Source organism: Tamandua tetradactyla, chromosome 3, assembly GCF_023851605.1.
Source record: "Tamandua tetradactyla isolate mTamTet1 chromosome 3, mTamTet1.pri, whole genome shotgun sequence".
Lineage (NCBI taxonomy): Eukaryota > Metazoa > Chordata > Mammalia > Pilosa > Myrmecophagidae > Tamandua > Tamandua tetradactyla.
In genome coordinates this window covers 151,590,073-151,607,843 of record NC_135329.1, presented here as the reverse complement: position 1 = coordinate 151,607,843, position 17,771 = coordinate 151,590,073, and the positions used below count along the sequence as shown (strand labels likewise).

The 17,771-nt window shown below is 36.7% G+C and overlaps 1 protein-coding gene across 12 annotated transcripts in view; it reads left to right on the top strand.

Annotated features, from left to right (window-relative positions):
- The window catches only part of CCDC141 (coiled-coil domain containing 141), a 260,019-nt gene that overhangs the window by 43,870 nt on the left and 198,378 nt on the right, over positions 1–17,771 (top strand). For 11 of the 12 annotated variants that reach the window (XM_077154314.1, XM_077154315.1, XM_077154313.1 and 8 more), the window contains 2 exons: positions 4,225–4,459; positions 6,700–6,822. In XM_077154314.1, coding sequence (XP_077010429.1) covers positions 4,358–4,459; positions 6,700–6,822 — 225 coding nt within the window. In that variant the 5' untranslated portion in view covers positions 4,225–4,357. Of the gene's footprint in view, positions 1–4,069; positions 4,126–4,224; positions 4,460–6,699; positions 6,823–17,771 lie in introns of those variants that run through there. The other variant, XM_077154310.1, reaches the window with a different exon arrangement.

Sequence of the window (17,771 nt, the reverse complement as noted above, 5' to 3'; positions counted from 1 at the left end):
GAAGTTAAAATGGTCATTGCCCAAACATCCCTAAAGATTGGGAAAAGGATCAAAGGAGAAGCAGGGGTTGTAATAGAAAAGATAGAATTTAACAAATGAGTATGACTACTGAATCATTTTATTGGTACTGATTTTTAGTCTTCAGTGTCTTAGAGCAGCTAGAAGGAAATACCTGAAATTGTAGAGCTTTAACCCATACCATACTTTGAAATATATTCTATAACAACCTGTTAAAATGTACTTTGAAATTTATAGTTTTTTAAACTATATTTTGTAATAAAAAATGTTAAAAAGAACTAAGCTACTAAAATGGCAAATATTTTCTACAGCAACTCAATAAACACAAGTATTTTAATTTAAAAAAAAAAGGACTGTAAAATACAGCAAATACCTAAACCATGGATTATAGGTAATAGTACAATTATAATGATATTCTTGCATTAATTGTTATAAGGGTATCATACTAATGCAAAGTATTTCTAATAGGGGCAGATATGGGAACTCTGTTTTCTGCATGATTTTTCTGTAAACCATAGGCTCTCTAATAAAAAATAAGTAAAAAAAAAAAAGAACTCCTAGAAAAAAATGCAGGGAAACATAATTAGGACCTTGTGTCAGGCAGTGGTTTCTTAGACTTTATATCCAAAGCACAAGCAACAAAAGACATAGCTTAATGGGACTGCAACAAAAGTAAAAACTTGCATGCATCAAAGTACTTTCCCATGAAAGTAAAACATCAGCCTACACAATGGGAGAAAATATTTGGAAACTACATATCTGATAAGGGTTTAATTTAAAAAATATATGAAGAAATCCTTCAACTCAACAACAAAGAGACAAACAACTGAATTTAAAAACAGGCAGAAGATTTGAATAGACATTTCTCCAAAGAATTATACAATGGCCACAAAGTACACAAAAAGACACTCAATATTGTTAGCCATTTTTGAAATGTAAATCAAAAAGACAATACCATACCATTTCACACTGACTAAAATAGCTACTATTAAAAAAAAAAGAAGAAAATTACAAATATTGGTTAGGATATGTAGAAATTGGAACAGTTTTTCATTGCTGGTGGCAATGTAAAATGGTGTAGCTGTTGTAGAAGAGGTTGGTGGTTCCTCAGAAAGTTAAGAATATAATTACCATATGACCTGCAATCCAACTTCTAGGTATATACCCCAAAGAATTGAAAGCAGGGACTTGAACAGGTATTTGCACACTGAAGCTCCTATTGGCATCATTCACAATTAGTTGAAGCAACCCAAGTGTCCATCAACTGATGAAGGGCTAAACAAAATATACATAAAATGGAATATTATTCACCCATAAAAAGAAATGAAGTTCTGATACATATGACAATATGGATGAAAAGTGAATACATCATGTTGAGTGAAATAAACCAGACACAAAAACACAAATATTGTACGATCTCACTGGTATGAAACACATAATTAGGTTCAGCAAACTCATGGGGTCAGAATCTAGAATTGAAACAACCTATTTTTTCAACCAATAGCTCTGTGTGATAAACTGCTAACATTACAGGTTACCAGGGGACAGGAAGGGGGTAGGGAATAAGAAGTCAAGGTTTAAAATGTACAGAGTTCATATTTAGTACGATGGAGAAGTTTTGCTAATGGATAATGGTGCTGGTTGCACAACATTGTGAATGTAATAGCACTGAGCTATACATTTGAATGTGGTTTAAAGGGGGAATTTTAGGTTGTATATATTTTACTAGAATAAAAAAAAAGTCCATGGAACTGAGCAACACAAATAGTGAGCCCTAAGTTAAACCATGGATTGTAGTTATTAGGATAATTATAGAACTGTACTTTCATCAATTGTAACATTTGTTACAAAATGTGACATATGGGAATCCTTTGTTTCATGCATGATTGTTCTGTAAACTCACAATTTATCTTTAAAAAAAAAGTGTCAAGGAGGAAAAAAATCCTCATCTAAACGAAGGAAAGAGGAAACAAAGAGAAAAGGAGAAAAAATAATTTAAGTCTTTTGAATATTTTAAACCATGAATTTGAATTAAAAAAAATTAGAAACCACTTAAATTCATACTGCAGTTTGTATTATTGTTCATGTACACTAATGTAGAAAACATTTTCTTTATTCAATACTGTGGGTCTGCTCCAGCTAATTAATAAAAGGAAAGGTCATCTACTCATACGCAAAAAAGTACTACCTTTGTTGCCAAATAGCTGAATTAATCTTTTAACAAAGTCTTAAATATTTCTAATTTCCTTTGCCTTTAAATCTTGCATTTAGTTAGACTTTCAGTTATATCCTCTCTTCTTCCCATTTCCCATCTGACTGGTCTGCAATTTCAGACATTCCAATCTCTGCTTTTTACCTCTTACACAATTTTCCATCTTAAGTGGGGCTTTGTGGACATAGTCATTCATTTATTAGTTCATGATCTTTGCAGTCTCCTCCCTTCCCCTCCTGAGGGCCTTTGTGCAACTTGTGACACACACTGAGTTTCTGGCAGTGGGATTAATTTTGGGTAAAAGTGTACTGTGTGTTTTCGGTGCAGTTTATTGTTTGCTGTTCTGGTTAGCAAAGTACACAATGACTAAGTAATGGTACTCTGGGCATTTTAGTTTAGGGTGGGATATTCTGGACAGAGTTGTCAACTCTTGCTTTTTCTTGAGGACAGTTAGCTAAACACTGGTTATAATCAGTTTGTTTTTGGTCTTTTAATAGACCAACTATTTGCTAAAGCAGAAGGAGCCTGCCTTCAACAATCTAGGTTGAGTCTGCTCTCTGCAAACTCTCTATCCCTGACATTAAATAAAGTCTTCTGTAATCTTTCCTCCATTGCAATGTCCCTTGGAATCTGCTCTCCTGAGCTTGCCCCAACTGCTCCCTTAGTGGTGCCAGGTGAAGTTCATGGAGCACAGAGACTGGAGTCCTAGTGTGGTTTCTATCTCGCAGGATAGGCAGATGCTGCGAATGGAGGACCCGGGTCACAGCTTCACAGTTGCAGAGCAACCAGGACATGCTCTGGGAAACAAAAATGATGGCTGAACACCAAAGTATCTGTAAAAACACTTTACCCCTTTGACTCGAGAATATTATTGTGAACGTTAGCAAAACAAAGCAATGGTGCTGATTCAGTCTCCTAAACATCAGTCCTGAACTTTTAAATTGAGCTAAGGGGTTTACACAGTAAGTGGATACATTTAACTTTGTTTATTGCTATCTCCTCCATTTTGGCTTTGTCCCAGAGGTTTCTGATGCTCCAGCAGCTTTGGATGCAGTGTCTCCAGCATGTTTACATCTGACCTGTGACCTAAACTTCAGTGTTATTTTCAGCTGTTCTTTGATAGGGAATCCAACAGCTGCTGTTTAATACCACAGACAACTTTTGACACACGCTGAATTTCTAGCAATAGGATTAATCTGCTGATCTTGGATTCTGATTCAAAGTTGGCTATAATTTTTCTGCACAGATCCAAACTACAAGTTCAGTATTGACTTTCAGTCAAAGAAAGAACATTTTTGTGCTGCAACTGATTCGTAGGTAACTACAAAGTATATATATTATACTTTGCTTGTTAGTAATTGTGATACTGAATTTGAAAACCCTGTTCAATGGAGTACACAGTCACAAAGAAATCCTAAAATGATAGGTATCTATTGATAATGGCTGCTTACATTTAAAAAAAAAATCTCTAAAAAATCTGAGGGTCTAAGGAAATGGAACCATTCCATATAAACTTCATTCGGCAAAAAACAGTAAGTTTTAGAAAAGAAGAGTAATGTTAAGCATGTATTCTAAGCAAAAATTTTTAACTAAACCCTAAAACAAATACCAGACTTTTTTTAAAAGTACATTTTTGGTGGTTTTCTTTGCATGCATTAGATTGACTCCAAAAAACTTGAAAAGATTGATTTCTAAATCAGTGACTTGCTGGTGGTTTTAATGTCCAAAGTTATCACTGTACTTTCAATGGCAAAACTAATTTGGGTTTTCAGAGTGTAAATTTTTTTTTTCCATTTGCTATCAAGCATCAGGTGATAGGCAGAGAGCTCAAAACTGTCTTCCACATTTAAGATAATGGCAAAAATAACCAGCAGCTTAGTGTTACCATACTAGGGGTGTGTCAGTTCTCTCCCGTTTTCTCCTCTCTCTCTCTCTCTCATGATAAACTCAATGGGATTGTCTATTTTTAACCTCCTGTTCTTTCCTTTTGGCAGCATAACCAGTGCAAGCTGAGCTCTTTCCCTGAATGAATCCAAGTAACCCTGATGGTTGCCCTCTGAAATGACCAGCAGACACGCAGCTGTACCGAGAGGCTGCCCAAAGTATAAACTCTGGTTCTAAAGTACCATGTCCAGCCAAGGAAGTCCTGGTGTGGAGTTTTCTACGACAACAGTCAGTTCCGTAGCTGTGCAGGCTGGGGACTCCAAAATCATTATTGCTGTCATAAAGGTAAGTAACTACTTTCTTTTATTTCGGTGTGAATTTGGGCTTCTTTGATAACCCTCAAGTCCACTCCAGGCAATCAGCAGTACACAGGATATAGAAGGTAATATTCTTATCTTTAAATCAGCTACTGAGAGTAACCTCTACTAAGCTTTAGCCATTTACCACAGTTTCTCTTTCCTTTTAGTCAGAAAACAGCTACTGTAGCTTGATAAAAATTTTACCCATATACTTTCAATTCATTTTTTAAAGGCAGGGCATTTGTCGTTCAAATGTTAATGATTGCCAGACTGAGGAGTCAGGTGTAGGGTGGGTGAGATGGAGGAGGGAAGAGGAAGGCGCCGGCAGGTTTGGGGTGACGCTGTTTTCAACATGATGGAGAGCAGGGTACACCCTGTAAGAGGCGCTAACATGCGCTCTCCCACAGCAGTGGTTTTGACGTGGTTAAGGCACTACTAAATCCTTATCACATTGTTGGAGGAATGAAGACCCTGCCAGGGGAGGTACAAAGGGCATATGCCAGATTTGCTCTTAACTGCAGGAAGTTGAAGTTGCTCGGGGCGTAAGGTCACTGTATGTTTTGTATAAAGTTATTTGCCCATTCACAAAGATGACCACACATCTATAGGTTAAAGAAGGCATCCATGATTTTATGCCCTGTGAAAATGCCCTACAAAACTCCTGAAGCATCGTACTTGGGCTTTAGACAATTTCCTACCTAAAGAATTCAGTGTTTAATGAGAAGAATCCCTGCAAACAAGCTGGTATTCGCCAGCCATTTGCTTCCAGGACCCTACCAGACTTAATTCATTGGCTTTTCTGGCCTTTTGTCAGTATATGGACACCAAGTCCTGTTTAATTTAACATAATTGCTGCAAATTTTATGGTAAATTTGTAACCTGAAAACAGCACTTGACATTGAGTAAAATAATTCACTCTAGAAGAATATAATACGAAGTTTTTCCACCAAAACCATTTTCCCAGTGCTGTTGAGACTTGGCCCCACATAAACAGGACCTTTGCTCTCTAATCTTTTCAAAGGCAATGAGTTGAGATAAAGCCTGAAACAGAAATAACAAGAATTGACATTTTGCTTGTGATTTAAATAATGCTTTGAGTAACTGCAAATTTCAGCAGTTAGGGATAAGAGGCAAATACACATTTGAAAACAGTTAATATTTTTTTTTCCCTGAAATATGAAACATTCTTAGAGCAGAATAAGGGAGAATATTTAGGGAATAAAATGTAAAAGCATCGAAAGTACATAAAAAGTAAGAAAACATCATAAAAATTGCTAGAAACTATTTGATTTCAATTGAATTCTGTTTCTAAGGATGCCTTGTCCCATACCCCCCCCCACCTCCACCTTACCTACCTCATTGGCATTCTCAAATAAAATAAATTCCAAGCTGCTCAAAATAGAAATTCCATCTTGAATAGAAGTTTAGTGTCTGATCTAAATGGCTTCTGTTTCTAAATGGTCTCAGGGCAATAATTATATTCTAGAATAGAAACACATTTTTCTCATTTCTTATTAGTAATTCAGTTATCCATGTGCATATGCCTATTGATGGTTCCTCTTGCTTAATCAGTTGTTACTTCTTAGAAAAGCAATTCCTCGGGAAATGCAATGATGGATTATGTCTTAAAGCAGTGGAAGTGTCCTGAGTGTGGAAAACAAGTTAACTGCATTCAAACGGCAATTGTCATATGCATCTAATTTTACTCACATTTTCTATATACTTTATTGAATAATTGACAAAATTGGAAAATGTTGTTTTATCTTTGAAATAGGATAAAAAATTAATTGCTTCATCTGGTTGAATGAACAAGGCCAAATCAAAGACACTAATCAGCTTAAATTGCTATCTTATATGGTGCAGTTTTCAACCCAAATCCTTAAGTGAAATCTCACTATTTTTATTGAGTTCAATTTAGTACATGAGAGAATATACAGGTATGTGAATTACTCTGCAACTTTGTAATATTCAATAATACATAATTTATTGCACAAGTTCCTCATTTGATAATTTTTAATTTAAATCTAATAAGCCAAGAGAAAAGAATTTATTCTAAGAATTTAAAAAGGATATTTATATTAGACCTTTTATGTTTCAATTTAAGAAAGGCCAATCTCTATTGAAATAATAAAGTGTTCACAATATGAAAGAATTTAAAAAAAAAAGGAGAGAGAAGAGGCAGGAGCAAAGGGAACTAAAAGTGCATTTTATTTAATTTTTTTTTAGTGTGGTAAATGGATACAACTTCAGTTGGCTGAATCACAGCCCAATCTTTTAGAAATTGGTAGCAGTCAAGATGAAACCAAAAAACTTCTTCAGGATCATGAACTTCTTTTGGCCAAGCTCAAGGTAAGACATTAAGATGTGACCAGATTCAAAATTAAAAAGAAGTGAGAGTTATTTCTTACACTTCCTCGGGCTTCCTTCTCATGTCACTGGCCTCATGGCCAATTTAATGTGGTACCAGATAGAAATGGATCAACACTTTTATTTATGAGCAAACACCAGCAGGAAATAGAAGTAACAATATACATTTTTCACCTTTCCCTAACATCATAGAAAATATTCAGGGATAATATTTTCATTGTAGAAAAATAAGTACTTTTCCCCCCTGAGCTACCTCAATAAAAAAAAAAAACCATCATTTTTTCCATTTCATGCATTATTCTGTTAAGTCACAACAACAGATACAAACTGTCTATTGTTAATGATACCTGGTAGCAAGAATAATTTGGAGTCTTCTTTTTCTCCCCCCTGTTGAACTATCTGAAATGTCTTGTTTTGTGCTTAGTATTAAGAATCCTTGAAACTAAATATTTTTTAGTAAAATCAGACTTATTATTTTATATATGTTTGATTATTTATCACATTATAAAAATAATGTTGGTTTGAAACTGGCAGTTAAGATGTGTAATCAGGGCCAGCTACAAAATTTATGAAGTTCAATACAAAATGACAATGTGTATTGCTTAAAAATGACACAAAAGCTTTCGTCATCTTTCATGTCTCAATCTGCCATGGTATTTTTTATTTGCTATTTAAGTCTGGCTCCTTCAGCACAGGGACACTGGTGGAGGAGTGCCAGTCTTCATTCCTTACAGGTGCCCTGGACCTTACCCCAAATTAGGTACGTGGGGTGCATGGGCTCAATCCCAACCCTGAGAGCCACAGCCAGCCCTCCTCTCAGGGGAGAGGGCTATGGTCATTGGTTTGGGGTGGGAGGTTGCAGACGGGGATGGTAGAGAGAATCCATCTGTGAGAGGTAGGGAGGTGGTTCCAGACAGGACCATAAGAGCTGAGGCCCCCTGGACTTCACTTAGAAAATACAAATTCAAAAATAGAATTATTAAGGATCTCAAGACAGCCACAGTAGAGTACCGAATCCCAAGTGGGATCCCCTTCTGAGCATGGAGCCTTGTGACGTAGTAAACCCTGTAAGAACTCTCATAGGCAAACAAATGTCTTCACTAAGATCAGAGGTTTGATGAGGAAATAATTGAGTGTCAGACAGATGTTAAAGAAGGAATTAATACTGAAGTAAAGGGCCATTAGAATTCAGAACTTATTCTCCTCTTTAAGACATCTTGCTCTGGGGTGTCTTTCAAGGTAGAAATCTCTGGTCACCAAGAAGTCCTTTGTATATTGAAAAACATTACTGGTGAAAGAACATCAAACCAGGAATAAAAAAGACCTAGTATTTAGTTATAATTATGTCACTAACTAGAGAAATTCAACTAGCAACTCCAAAAACTGAGTAAGCTCTTGAATCCCCAATTCCATGAACTGTGTAAACCAAACATTTCCTTGCTACTCCACCCATTCCTAGAGTACTCTCCCATGGTCCGCTGTGTCCCAGTTCCTTTAGATACATCTGTCAACTGCCTTTGCCAACCTGGGCATGAAACCCCAACCCGCCCCCTCCAGATCCCATTTTTAGGTTCACTGATGAATTGTGAGAGGTGTGGTAGTCTTGGTAGTCAGGGTCTCTCAAGCTACCTCGCCTTTCCCCACATCCTTTCTCTGTTCCTGGCCTACAACTCCAGGGAGAATGCTCTCTTAAGTGGAGCAATTCAGCTCTCCTCAGTGCCTATTCAAATTTACATTCCTTAATCCATTAAGGAGCTCAGCTGGGAAAGGGTTTCCATTTACAGGATCCATCCTTCTTAGAAGGTACTGTGATTCTAGATTGTAAATATTTTGTTGTCATTTTTTTGTCATTCTCCAGATTTTGGACTAGCCACTTAAGTCCTCTGGACTTGAAGCTTTTAATCTGTAAATGAAGGGAATAAGATAGATCAGAGAGTCATGTCTCTTTCGGATCTTACAATAAGATAGCATGGGATCATGGGACTATTCTTCCTCCCTGAATGAGGGTCTAAGAACATGAGGTCTCAAATGGGAAGAAATTTGGCTTTGCATAGGCCTCAAGCTAGAACCCTCTTAATGTGCATTTCCCTTACCCTCTGCCAGCTCACCCACCAACTTCAACTCAGTTGTCTCACCCCCAAGAAGTTTTAAGTAGTAGCAGCATCTTTCAGATATAAAAGACCCCAATGTTATTGATATATATATATATGTGTGTGTGTGTGTGTGTGTGTGTGTGTGTGTATCAAGGAGTCTGGGGTCTGTTCCAGAATTGCTGACTGGATTTAAAAATCACAAAAATGTGAATTCCACCTTGCAAATGGGAAGATTGCTACATCAATCAAATGTATTAGTTATTATGGTGTTAGGTAGACACAACCTTAACCTACGGCAGAAAATTATCAGATCAAAGTTAGTTTTAATATGAGTGTTTTGAAGGATAGGGACATTAGCAGTTGAATAAATGAATGTTCATTTCAGTCCTTTTCCTCTGCACAGAGAACTGCAATTTGTTCTAATTACATTTTCTAATTTCTAAAGACAAATGCTCGCTAAGTAATGTAGGGAGGGTGTAGGATTCGGTGCTGATTCTCCTCTGATTTGGGCAAAGCAGTTAGCCTCTCTGGTCTCAAGACCTTTATTTTAAAAATTATGATAATAACAATTACTGTCACATACCTAATGAGGAAATTTGGAAGAAAAATGTGATCATGTATGGGAAGCACTTGCTACTTTTAAAAGAAAAAGTGACACATGTGTTATGTTAATAATTAATATATTAGAGTAATTTAGATGTTCAATTTGATAGAAAATCTATTCCATTGAAAAATTATCTCAAGACCTAGTAATTTAAAATAAAGGGGAGGGCGGGCCGCGGTGGCTCAGCGGGCAAAGTGCTTGCCTGCTATGCCGGAGGACCTCGGTTCGATTCCCGGCCCCAGCCCATGTAACAAAAACGGAGAAACAGAATACAATAAAACAAGAAAATGTTTAAAAATGTTTCCCTTTCTTCCATCCTTCCTTCCTTCTCTCTGTCTTTCCTTTAAAAAAAAAAAAAATAAAAATAAAAAAATAAAGGGGAAAATTTAGGAAACAGATTTTTTTTTTAAGCATTTCTAATGTTGCTAATAGCTATCCCGTAGAGATTGTATTTTCCCTTCAGCAATGGAGGGAAACAGTTCCAGTGGACTGTCCAGAGAAAAGAAATTCCCCTAGTTTCAGTGGTAGAAGCATAATCATGTGGAAAAAGCATTAACTTGCAAGAGGCATCCAGATTCCCAAACCACACTTAAATTTCCTCTAATGAGAAAGAAAAAATTAGGGAATGAGAATTAAGCCAGGTGAAGACTCTCTGCCCATGACCACTGTCAGCGTGGCATCTGCAGGCACAGAGCAGTTCAAGGAAGAAAAACAGAGCTGGAAATCCTTAGGGATGTTGCTGAGAACTTCGTTCTCCTCAGCATTTGTCTTTCAACTGTGTTACTATTGTCCAAAAGAAAAATGCTCTAAGAACGAAGAACACCTCATGGCCACCAGTTCTTATGTTAATGGATATGTGATATTTGATATTCAGTAAAGAATGGAATTTTAAACTATAAAACACTCAAAAATTTCACCTCTGATTTGATTCTCATAAACCTATTGGTTCTCTGATTCTGCCTAAATCTCTGACCCAATGAATGCTTATTTTAGTCCTATTTCTGTTTACTTAGCTAGAAATGAATGCACTATAAATAGTCAGGTTATATTAATAGTAAAGCTAAAAGTCTTATTAAAATTTTGCCTTAAATAAGAGATAGTGATTTTTTTTACTCTTACTCTGAGGTCTTTACCTATGGATTCATTTTAATAAAGTAAAGTTCTATGATTTGAACTTTATATCTTCACGTCTTAGAGACATTTTATAGCATTTGCTTCCTGATTGTGATGGAACCCTTTAAAATAATATTGGCTTTGGATGATTATATGGTATGTGAATATATCTCAACAAAATTAGGTTTAAATTAAAAAGCAGAGGGCGGGCCATGGTGACTCAGTGGCAGAGTCACCTGCCATGCCAGAGACCTGGGTTCGCTTCCCAGTGCCTGCCCATGTAAAAAAAAAAATATATATATATATATATATATATATATATATATATATATTTGGAAAAGCAGAGGAAGAGAAGCAAGTGGTTTTCAGGGAAAAAAGAACAATATTGAAACAGTATTCCGACAATATTGGAAGAAGACTAGACTCTTTTACAATAGTCATAGTCATGTTTTTCTATTTCCCTGTGTTCCAATAGCTTCAAAAGTTAGGACATTTTGCTCTTCCAGAACTGCTGAGGAAGAAGCTTCCATTTCCTTCTGCTCTTTTCTTTCTTTCCCCTACAGAAGTGAGGCGGGGTGTGTTGCCTAATTCGTAGTACTAAAGAAGGAGTGTCCACCACGAGGAAGACAGCCTAGAGGGCTTTCTCCTCTCCACCCCGACTGCCCGTGGGCTGCAGTTCCCCCCTCTTTGCTTCCTCTGGCCCTGCCAGATGTCCCTACCACAGGCCTGCCCAGAGCAGCCAGACATGTGTCTGTGCTTCAAAACTGTCCCTCACAGTAGGTGCTGAGGTCTAGATTTCAGGGAGAAAAATTAGAAAGCCATCCTCCATTCCAGCTTTACCGATAGTAAGAACAAGTATTTTGTTTCTTGTTTGACCCTGATGTCTATTTCTCAATCGGTTAGGAATCTGGGGAGGAGAAGGCTACGATTAAATGGCACCGCCCGAATTGCAATTCATGGGTTAAAGGAACCTATGTTTTGGTGTTCTGTCCTTATAAAGTTCCTGTCCCACTTTTCACAGATCATTTGAACAAGGTCATTGGAATAAGGTGGGAAGAAGACAGGAGTCAGGGGAGTGGGAGGCAGGAGGCAGTTTAGTCTCTCTCACAGGCTTTGCAAAGTAGGTAATGAGTAAAGACATAATAAGATAGCCTTGTAAAACATTTTCCATCAGAAAACAAAAGTAACATTTTCTCAGGTCTGAAACAGTAAAAGTTCCTGGTGGCTTTTTCTGTCTCACTTGGCACTTTCTGAATCTATGAGGAAGCTTCCTTTCTTTGATGTTAAACTCTAGTGAATAGTATGGAGCTGTGGAGTGATCCAGGCGCTCGTATTTGAATAGCATTCCTTAGGTTTGCAAAATGACTTCGATAGTCTTGTAAAATATTGTTTTTAGAAATCGAAGTGCTAGAAGCTGGTTAAGAGGTCTAGAGGGTCCATGGCAATAGGCTTCTCAGCCATGGGGTTTAACATGTGATATTGCAAATATTGCAAATAATTTGTTACCAATTCAGTTTAAGCAAGAATTCAGAGTATGAAAGTATCGGATGAACTGTTTATATGTGTTGATTTTTTAGAGAGGAAGGGATTCTGTCAGTAGAAAATTTGTAGGGACTGAGACTGGAAAGTAGGAATTTGGAGATAACACTCTCATATCTTCATCCTGACCTGACTTGACAGCCAAGGTTGGATTTCTGTATGTAGAAGCTGAAGGGGGTATGAAACAAGGCATGCATAATACTTTGTGATCAGGACACAGAGTCAGGGTGAGAGAGAGAGGCATCCTCCACATTTCTGCAAGGAACAGAGCATGGCCTGGGTACAGCAAATACTGACAACTCTTTTGACAACTTTGGAAGGACCCAGTACACATGGAGATTTTAGTAGATTAAAGATGGCTGTAAATTCTTTGGCCTTCTTTCTATTTGAAAAGTGGGTTCTGTGTCCCTTCACTTGAAACTGGACAGAAGCTGTGACAGCTTTGACCAATAGAATACAGCATAAATGATGCTGTGCCAGTTTCTAGATCCAGGTCTCAAGAGACTGGCAGTTTTTACTTACTGTATCTTGGAATGGTCACTCCTGGAACCCAGTTAACTCGTAAGAAAGTCAGTCATCACAGTAGAGAGTGCATTGAAGATTGAGGCTCCCTAGCAACAGCACTGAGAACCAAATTCAGAGCCAACCAACTTACTAGTATTGTGAGTGAGCCATCTTGGAAATCAATGCTTAGCTGACCTGTGTGGAGACCCACTGAGCCCTGCACAAATTGAGATTTGTGCAAAAAATAAATGATTGTTGTTTAAAGCCACTATTTTGGGGGATGTTTGTTAAACAGCAATAAATAACTGGAGCAGACGGCACTACCAAAATCCTTGAGGGAGTTTGAAGGCAGCACTTATTAAGAAAAGTACAGGCAGAAGAAAACAAGAGATGCAGAGATGGAAAAGAAGTAGAACTAAGATTCTCTAAAATGAAAGAAGGCATGATACTAATAAATAATAGCAAGAAGAAAATTCTGGTTTGTAAATGATTTGTATTTTGAAATATGAATAAAAACAAATTCAAAGATATCTATCTATCTATATATTATATGTAGCATAATATTAGTCCATTTGACTTGCATTCTAATGTAGTTTCTTGTTCAGAAGGAAAATATGTGTAATTATATTTTAACACACAGGGATATGCACAAAATATTATGGGTATATTTTGGAAGGAATGAGTAATTCTGCCAGGGAAGCCAGGGGATCCTTAACAAAGAAAGTGATATTTGAGCTGTCATAAAGATGAATATGAGTTTTCCAGACATCATAGACCAATGTAAAGAACAAAAATAAAAAAAAGACTGGCAGAAAAATATTTGTACAGTTCTCCCTTCCACATCCTGGGGGTTTAGGGGCATGGCTCCTCAACAATCTGGAAAATCAGCATAAAATATTTTGGCTCTCCCTTAGTACTATCTTCCATCAATTTCTTCATGGTTCCAGGAAACTTCCTAGCTGCCTCTTGACTGGCAGACATTGCTTCTCCCATTACCTTTGCATTGTATAGCCTAAACCTTTTTTTTAAAAATTTCAAACCAGCCTTTGCTGGCCTGAAAATCCATAGAGGTAGACCCTTCACCTTCATTTTCCTTTAGGAAATCATATAAGGACTTAGCCTTTTCATATATGATGTCAGAGTCTACTTGAATGCCTTCTTTATAACAATCCTGCATGCAAAAGAATGTTGCACTTTCTATGTGGAAGAGACATGGATTGTGTGGTTATACAAATGCTTTTCAGTTGTTGGTGTAGCTGCAGCAAAAGCTTCGGAGATTCCCTTCTCTTTTTTTTCTTGTTATGCCTATGGTCGATTCATTAACACCATAATGATGGCCAACTGCAGCAATTGTTTTGTATTTTTTTCAAAACTCCCCAAAATTCCCATTTAATTTCTTATGCCAACCCACAATATATTGAAACCACGATGGGAAAGTTGCAATGTGGAAAGGATAAGTGTAATTCGCATGATAATCAAAGGGTTATATTCCTTCATACTTATAGGAAGGACAAATAAACTAATAAAAATAGCCAAAGAATATGAGTAGACAATTCACAGAAGAGGGGCAAATCACTAATAAATATGTGAAAGATGTTTAACATCAATAGCAGCATGAGAAATGAAACAATAATGCTAAAAAGTTAAACTATTATTTGTCTAACACACCATTGAAAATTAAAAATACTGATAACACCCAATGGTGGTAAGATGTAAGGAAGAGGGCAGTCTACTATACTGTTGGTGAGGGCTTGGATTGACACAACCATTTGGGAAACTGGAGAGCAAAATGTAAAATGTATATGACCAGTGATCCGGCAATCTTGCTTCTAAGAATCAATCCTTGGAAATGAAAGCATTAGTAAGGATATAGATTTGAAGATTCTTTTACTGTGACCTTGTTTTCAATATGACTATACTAACTGGAAACAGTGTCCTATAATGGGGAATAAATATGCAAATTGATAATTTATGTTTCCTTCATAATATGGAATATTATGCTGAACCCCAGTCTTCTTGTTTGTAATATAAAATCATATGCCTTTAAGCCAACGTTGGCTGGGCCTTATGCAGCACATACTTTTCTATTTGAAATGTGGATTAAAGGCCAAGGTAACAACTAGCATTTTTGAGATCATGGACCTGTAGCTTCTATGCTATTGTTTATTCAAAAAGTATTCCTTCTTTAAGATACAAATCTACCACCAAAAGTTTTCCATGGAAATTGGAACACAGAGTTCTTATTACTAATGACAGAAAAAGTCTTAGTCTGATATTTGGCCTGACAGGACAAAACTCTAACAGAACAGGAAGTATAAATTGGGAGCTGGGGGTGGGCAGTAAGATGGTAGCATAGGACTTCCCAGTCTTCAGTGTTGCCTAGCAATATGAAGTGTTAGAATACAAATATACCTTTTAAATTCTATTCAGAGGGCAACCAGTCCTTCCACTCTAGAACAAACATAAATTCATATGTAATCATTAGTTGAGTGGGTTTTGTTTCGAGTATTTTGTTGTCTATTTGAAGTCACTATGACTCCTGACAGATTAGCTGTAGCCAGAATGCATCTTTTTGGAACGGTATACTTAGACTTAGATATACAATAATGCATAAATATATAAAACTCAAAACATGTTCAGATGTCATGGGTATATTATTCTCATGACAAGGCCTTCTAGCTATTAGTCCTTAGGCCCTCCAAATTACAGGTATAGTCCATTTGTCTCCTACTGCATGTTTGAGGTTAAGTGATTTGAGTGAGACTAAAGTTCTGTCTTTGTTAAAAAATTATCTTAAAATTAAGCACTGGTTTCCCGGTGCCTGCAAAAAAAGAAAAAAAAAAATAAGTACTGGTTCCAGTTCCAGTCAAGATTGGACAAACACATTTCATTTATCTCGTGCAAATACAACTATAAGCTCCGGGCAGTACTCATGTCTGCTTAGAAGGCTGCGAAGTAACTACTAGCAGGTTGATTAGGAAAAGAGATTAGATTGCCAAGTGCTTCCAAACCTGCAGTATCCTCATTTCCACCTCTAGAATAGCCCAGCCTAGTTTCAAAGGCAAGTCAACACACTCAAGGGTATTACAGATATGCAGGAAAAAAACTCCAAAAAAGTCCTCCCCTTCAGGTCTGAGAAACAGAATTGAAACTCCCAAGGGTCAGTGTAGAGGGGTTTTTGTTTTTTCCCCTCCCTGTCCCAGGCCTGGCCATGCAACGGTGGCAGTGGTGTGGTGAAGATATAAACAGCTAGGCAGTTTCCTGAACCTCTGAGAGAGGAAAACCTTTCTTTCTGACCAGAGGAACTGTGGTCCCTCAGAGTGTGAGGTGACTTTGCTTTGCTTTTTTCTCCCTCTATCCTCCCTACTGCTTGGCCCCACAGGTGCAGTTGCTCAAAAGTGCATGGCAGAGTGAGGAAACTAAAGCCCAGTGTTCAGGCCACAGGACACATTTCAGGCTTCCATGGTATATATTTCAGGCACTGAGTAAGCCAGTGAAGTTAGAAGGCAGAAAAAGAAAAGGCAAGAGAACAGTCTCATCTTTTGGCTCCAGAACTTACGGTGTCTAGATGGCTGTCTGCTTTTCTTTAAAGTCTAATTACTCTGTGGATAGAAAGTGAACTCTGAGAAACCACAGACTCTCAAATTCCATTATATAGGGCCTATTTTTTACTTTGAGTCGACTCAAAACATATCCCAAATTTTTACATAAATGGAACTAGAGACATCCAAACTGCAAGGATATTCCTGACAGCTTCCTGAAAGCTTTTGGTTCAGCAGAGGTGTGGGGAAAACACTTTGCAAGTGTGTTAGACTCCTTAGAACAGCAATGAATAGAGCTAAATAATGCTAGTCACATATGTAATTTTAAATTTTCTGGTAGCCACATACGAATTTTAGAGCATTAAATGCTTATTTAGAAAAGAATAAATATCTTTTTTTTTTTTTTACATGAGCAGGCACCGGGAATCGAACCTGGGTCCTCTGGCATGGCAGGCAAGCATTCTTGCCGCTGAGCCCCTGTGGCCCACCCAAGAATAAATATCTTAAATCAATAATCTGCTTCTGCCTTAGGAATCTAGCAAAATAAGAGCAAATTAAAACCAAGCAAGCAGAATGAAGGATATAAAAATAATAGCAGAAATCATTGAAATTGATTTTCAATGAAATTGAAAACAAGAACAACAGATAAAGTCAACAAAACCAAAAGCTGATTCATTGAAAAGGTCAATCAAATTGATAAACCTCTAACTAGACTGAGAAAAGAAAGAAGATAAAAATTACCAACATCAGTCATGGAAGATGAGCATCACGGTAGACCTCATAACCATTAAAAATATAATGGAGAATACTATTAACTCTACACACATAAATTCAACAACTTAGACGAATGGGGTCAATTCCTTGAAAGTTATAAATTGCCAAAACTCACCAAAGAAGAAGAGTAAAAAGAAACAATATGCTTATTTACCCAAATATATTACAAATATTGGCACTTAACATGTAATCAATATAAAAATTACAAATGAGATATTTTAATCTTTTTTTGCAAGAAGTCCTCAAAATACAGTGCATTCTTTACACTCTCAGTATATCACAGTTCATACTAGCCACATTTTAAGTGGATAGTGGCTACCATATTAACAGCTCCGATTTAGAAAATAGAGAAGGCTAAATCTTCTGGGAATTAAAATAAGGTTTTTTTTTTTTTAGTTCAGGAGAAGTTTGCTTATAACAAAACTAGCGTACACAGAGCCTGAATAGGAAAATTGTGAAATGAGATTTCTTTCAGAGACGAGAAATGACAAGAAAGTAACGTAGAATTATTTCTAATTACAAGATTTTGAAGAAGATTAAAATGCAATATTATTAGAAACTGTCATAAGAGGAGTAGAAATGGTTTCCTAATCTATGTTTTTAAAAATATGTATCCATATAAATGTATTTGTGCATATGTTTGGTAACTATTACAATTGATTTTACTTTAAAAAATTAATTTCTTTAAAATAAATCAATTCCATAAGCAGATTGAAACAAAGAAAAGAAAACCTTACATTAATTCAGTTTGAAAAGCGTACA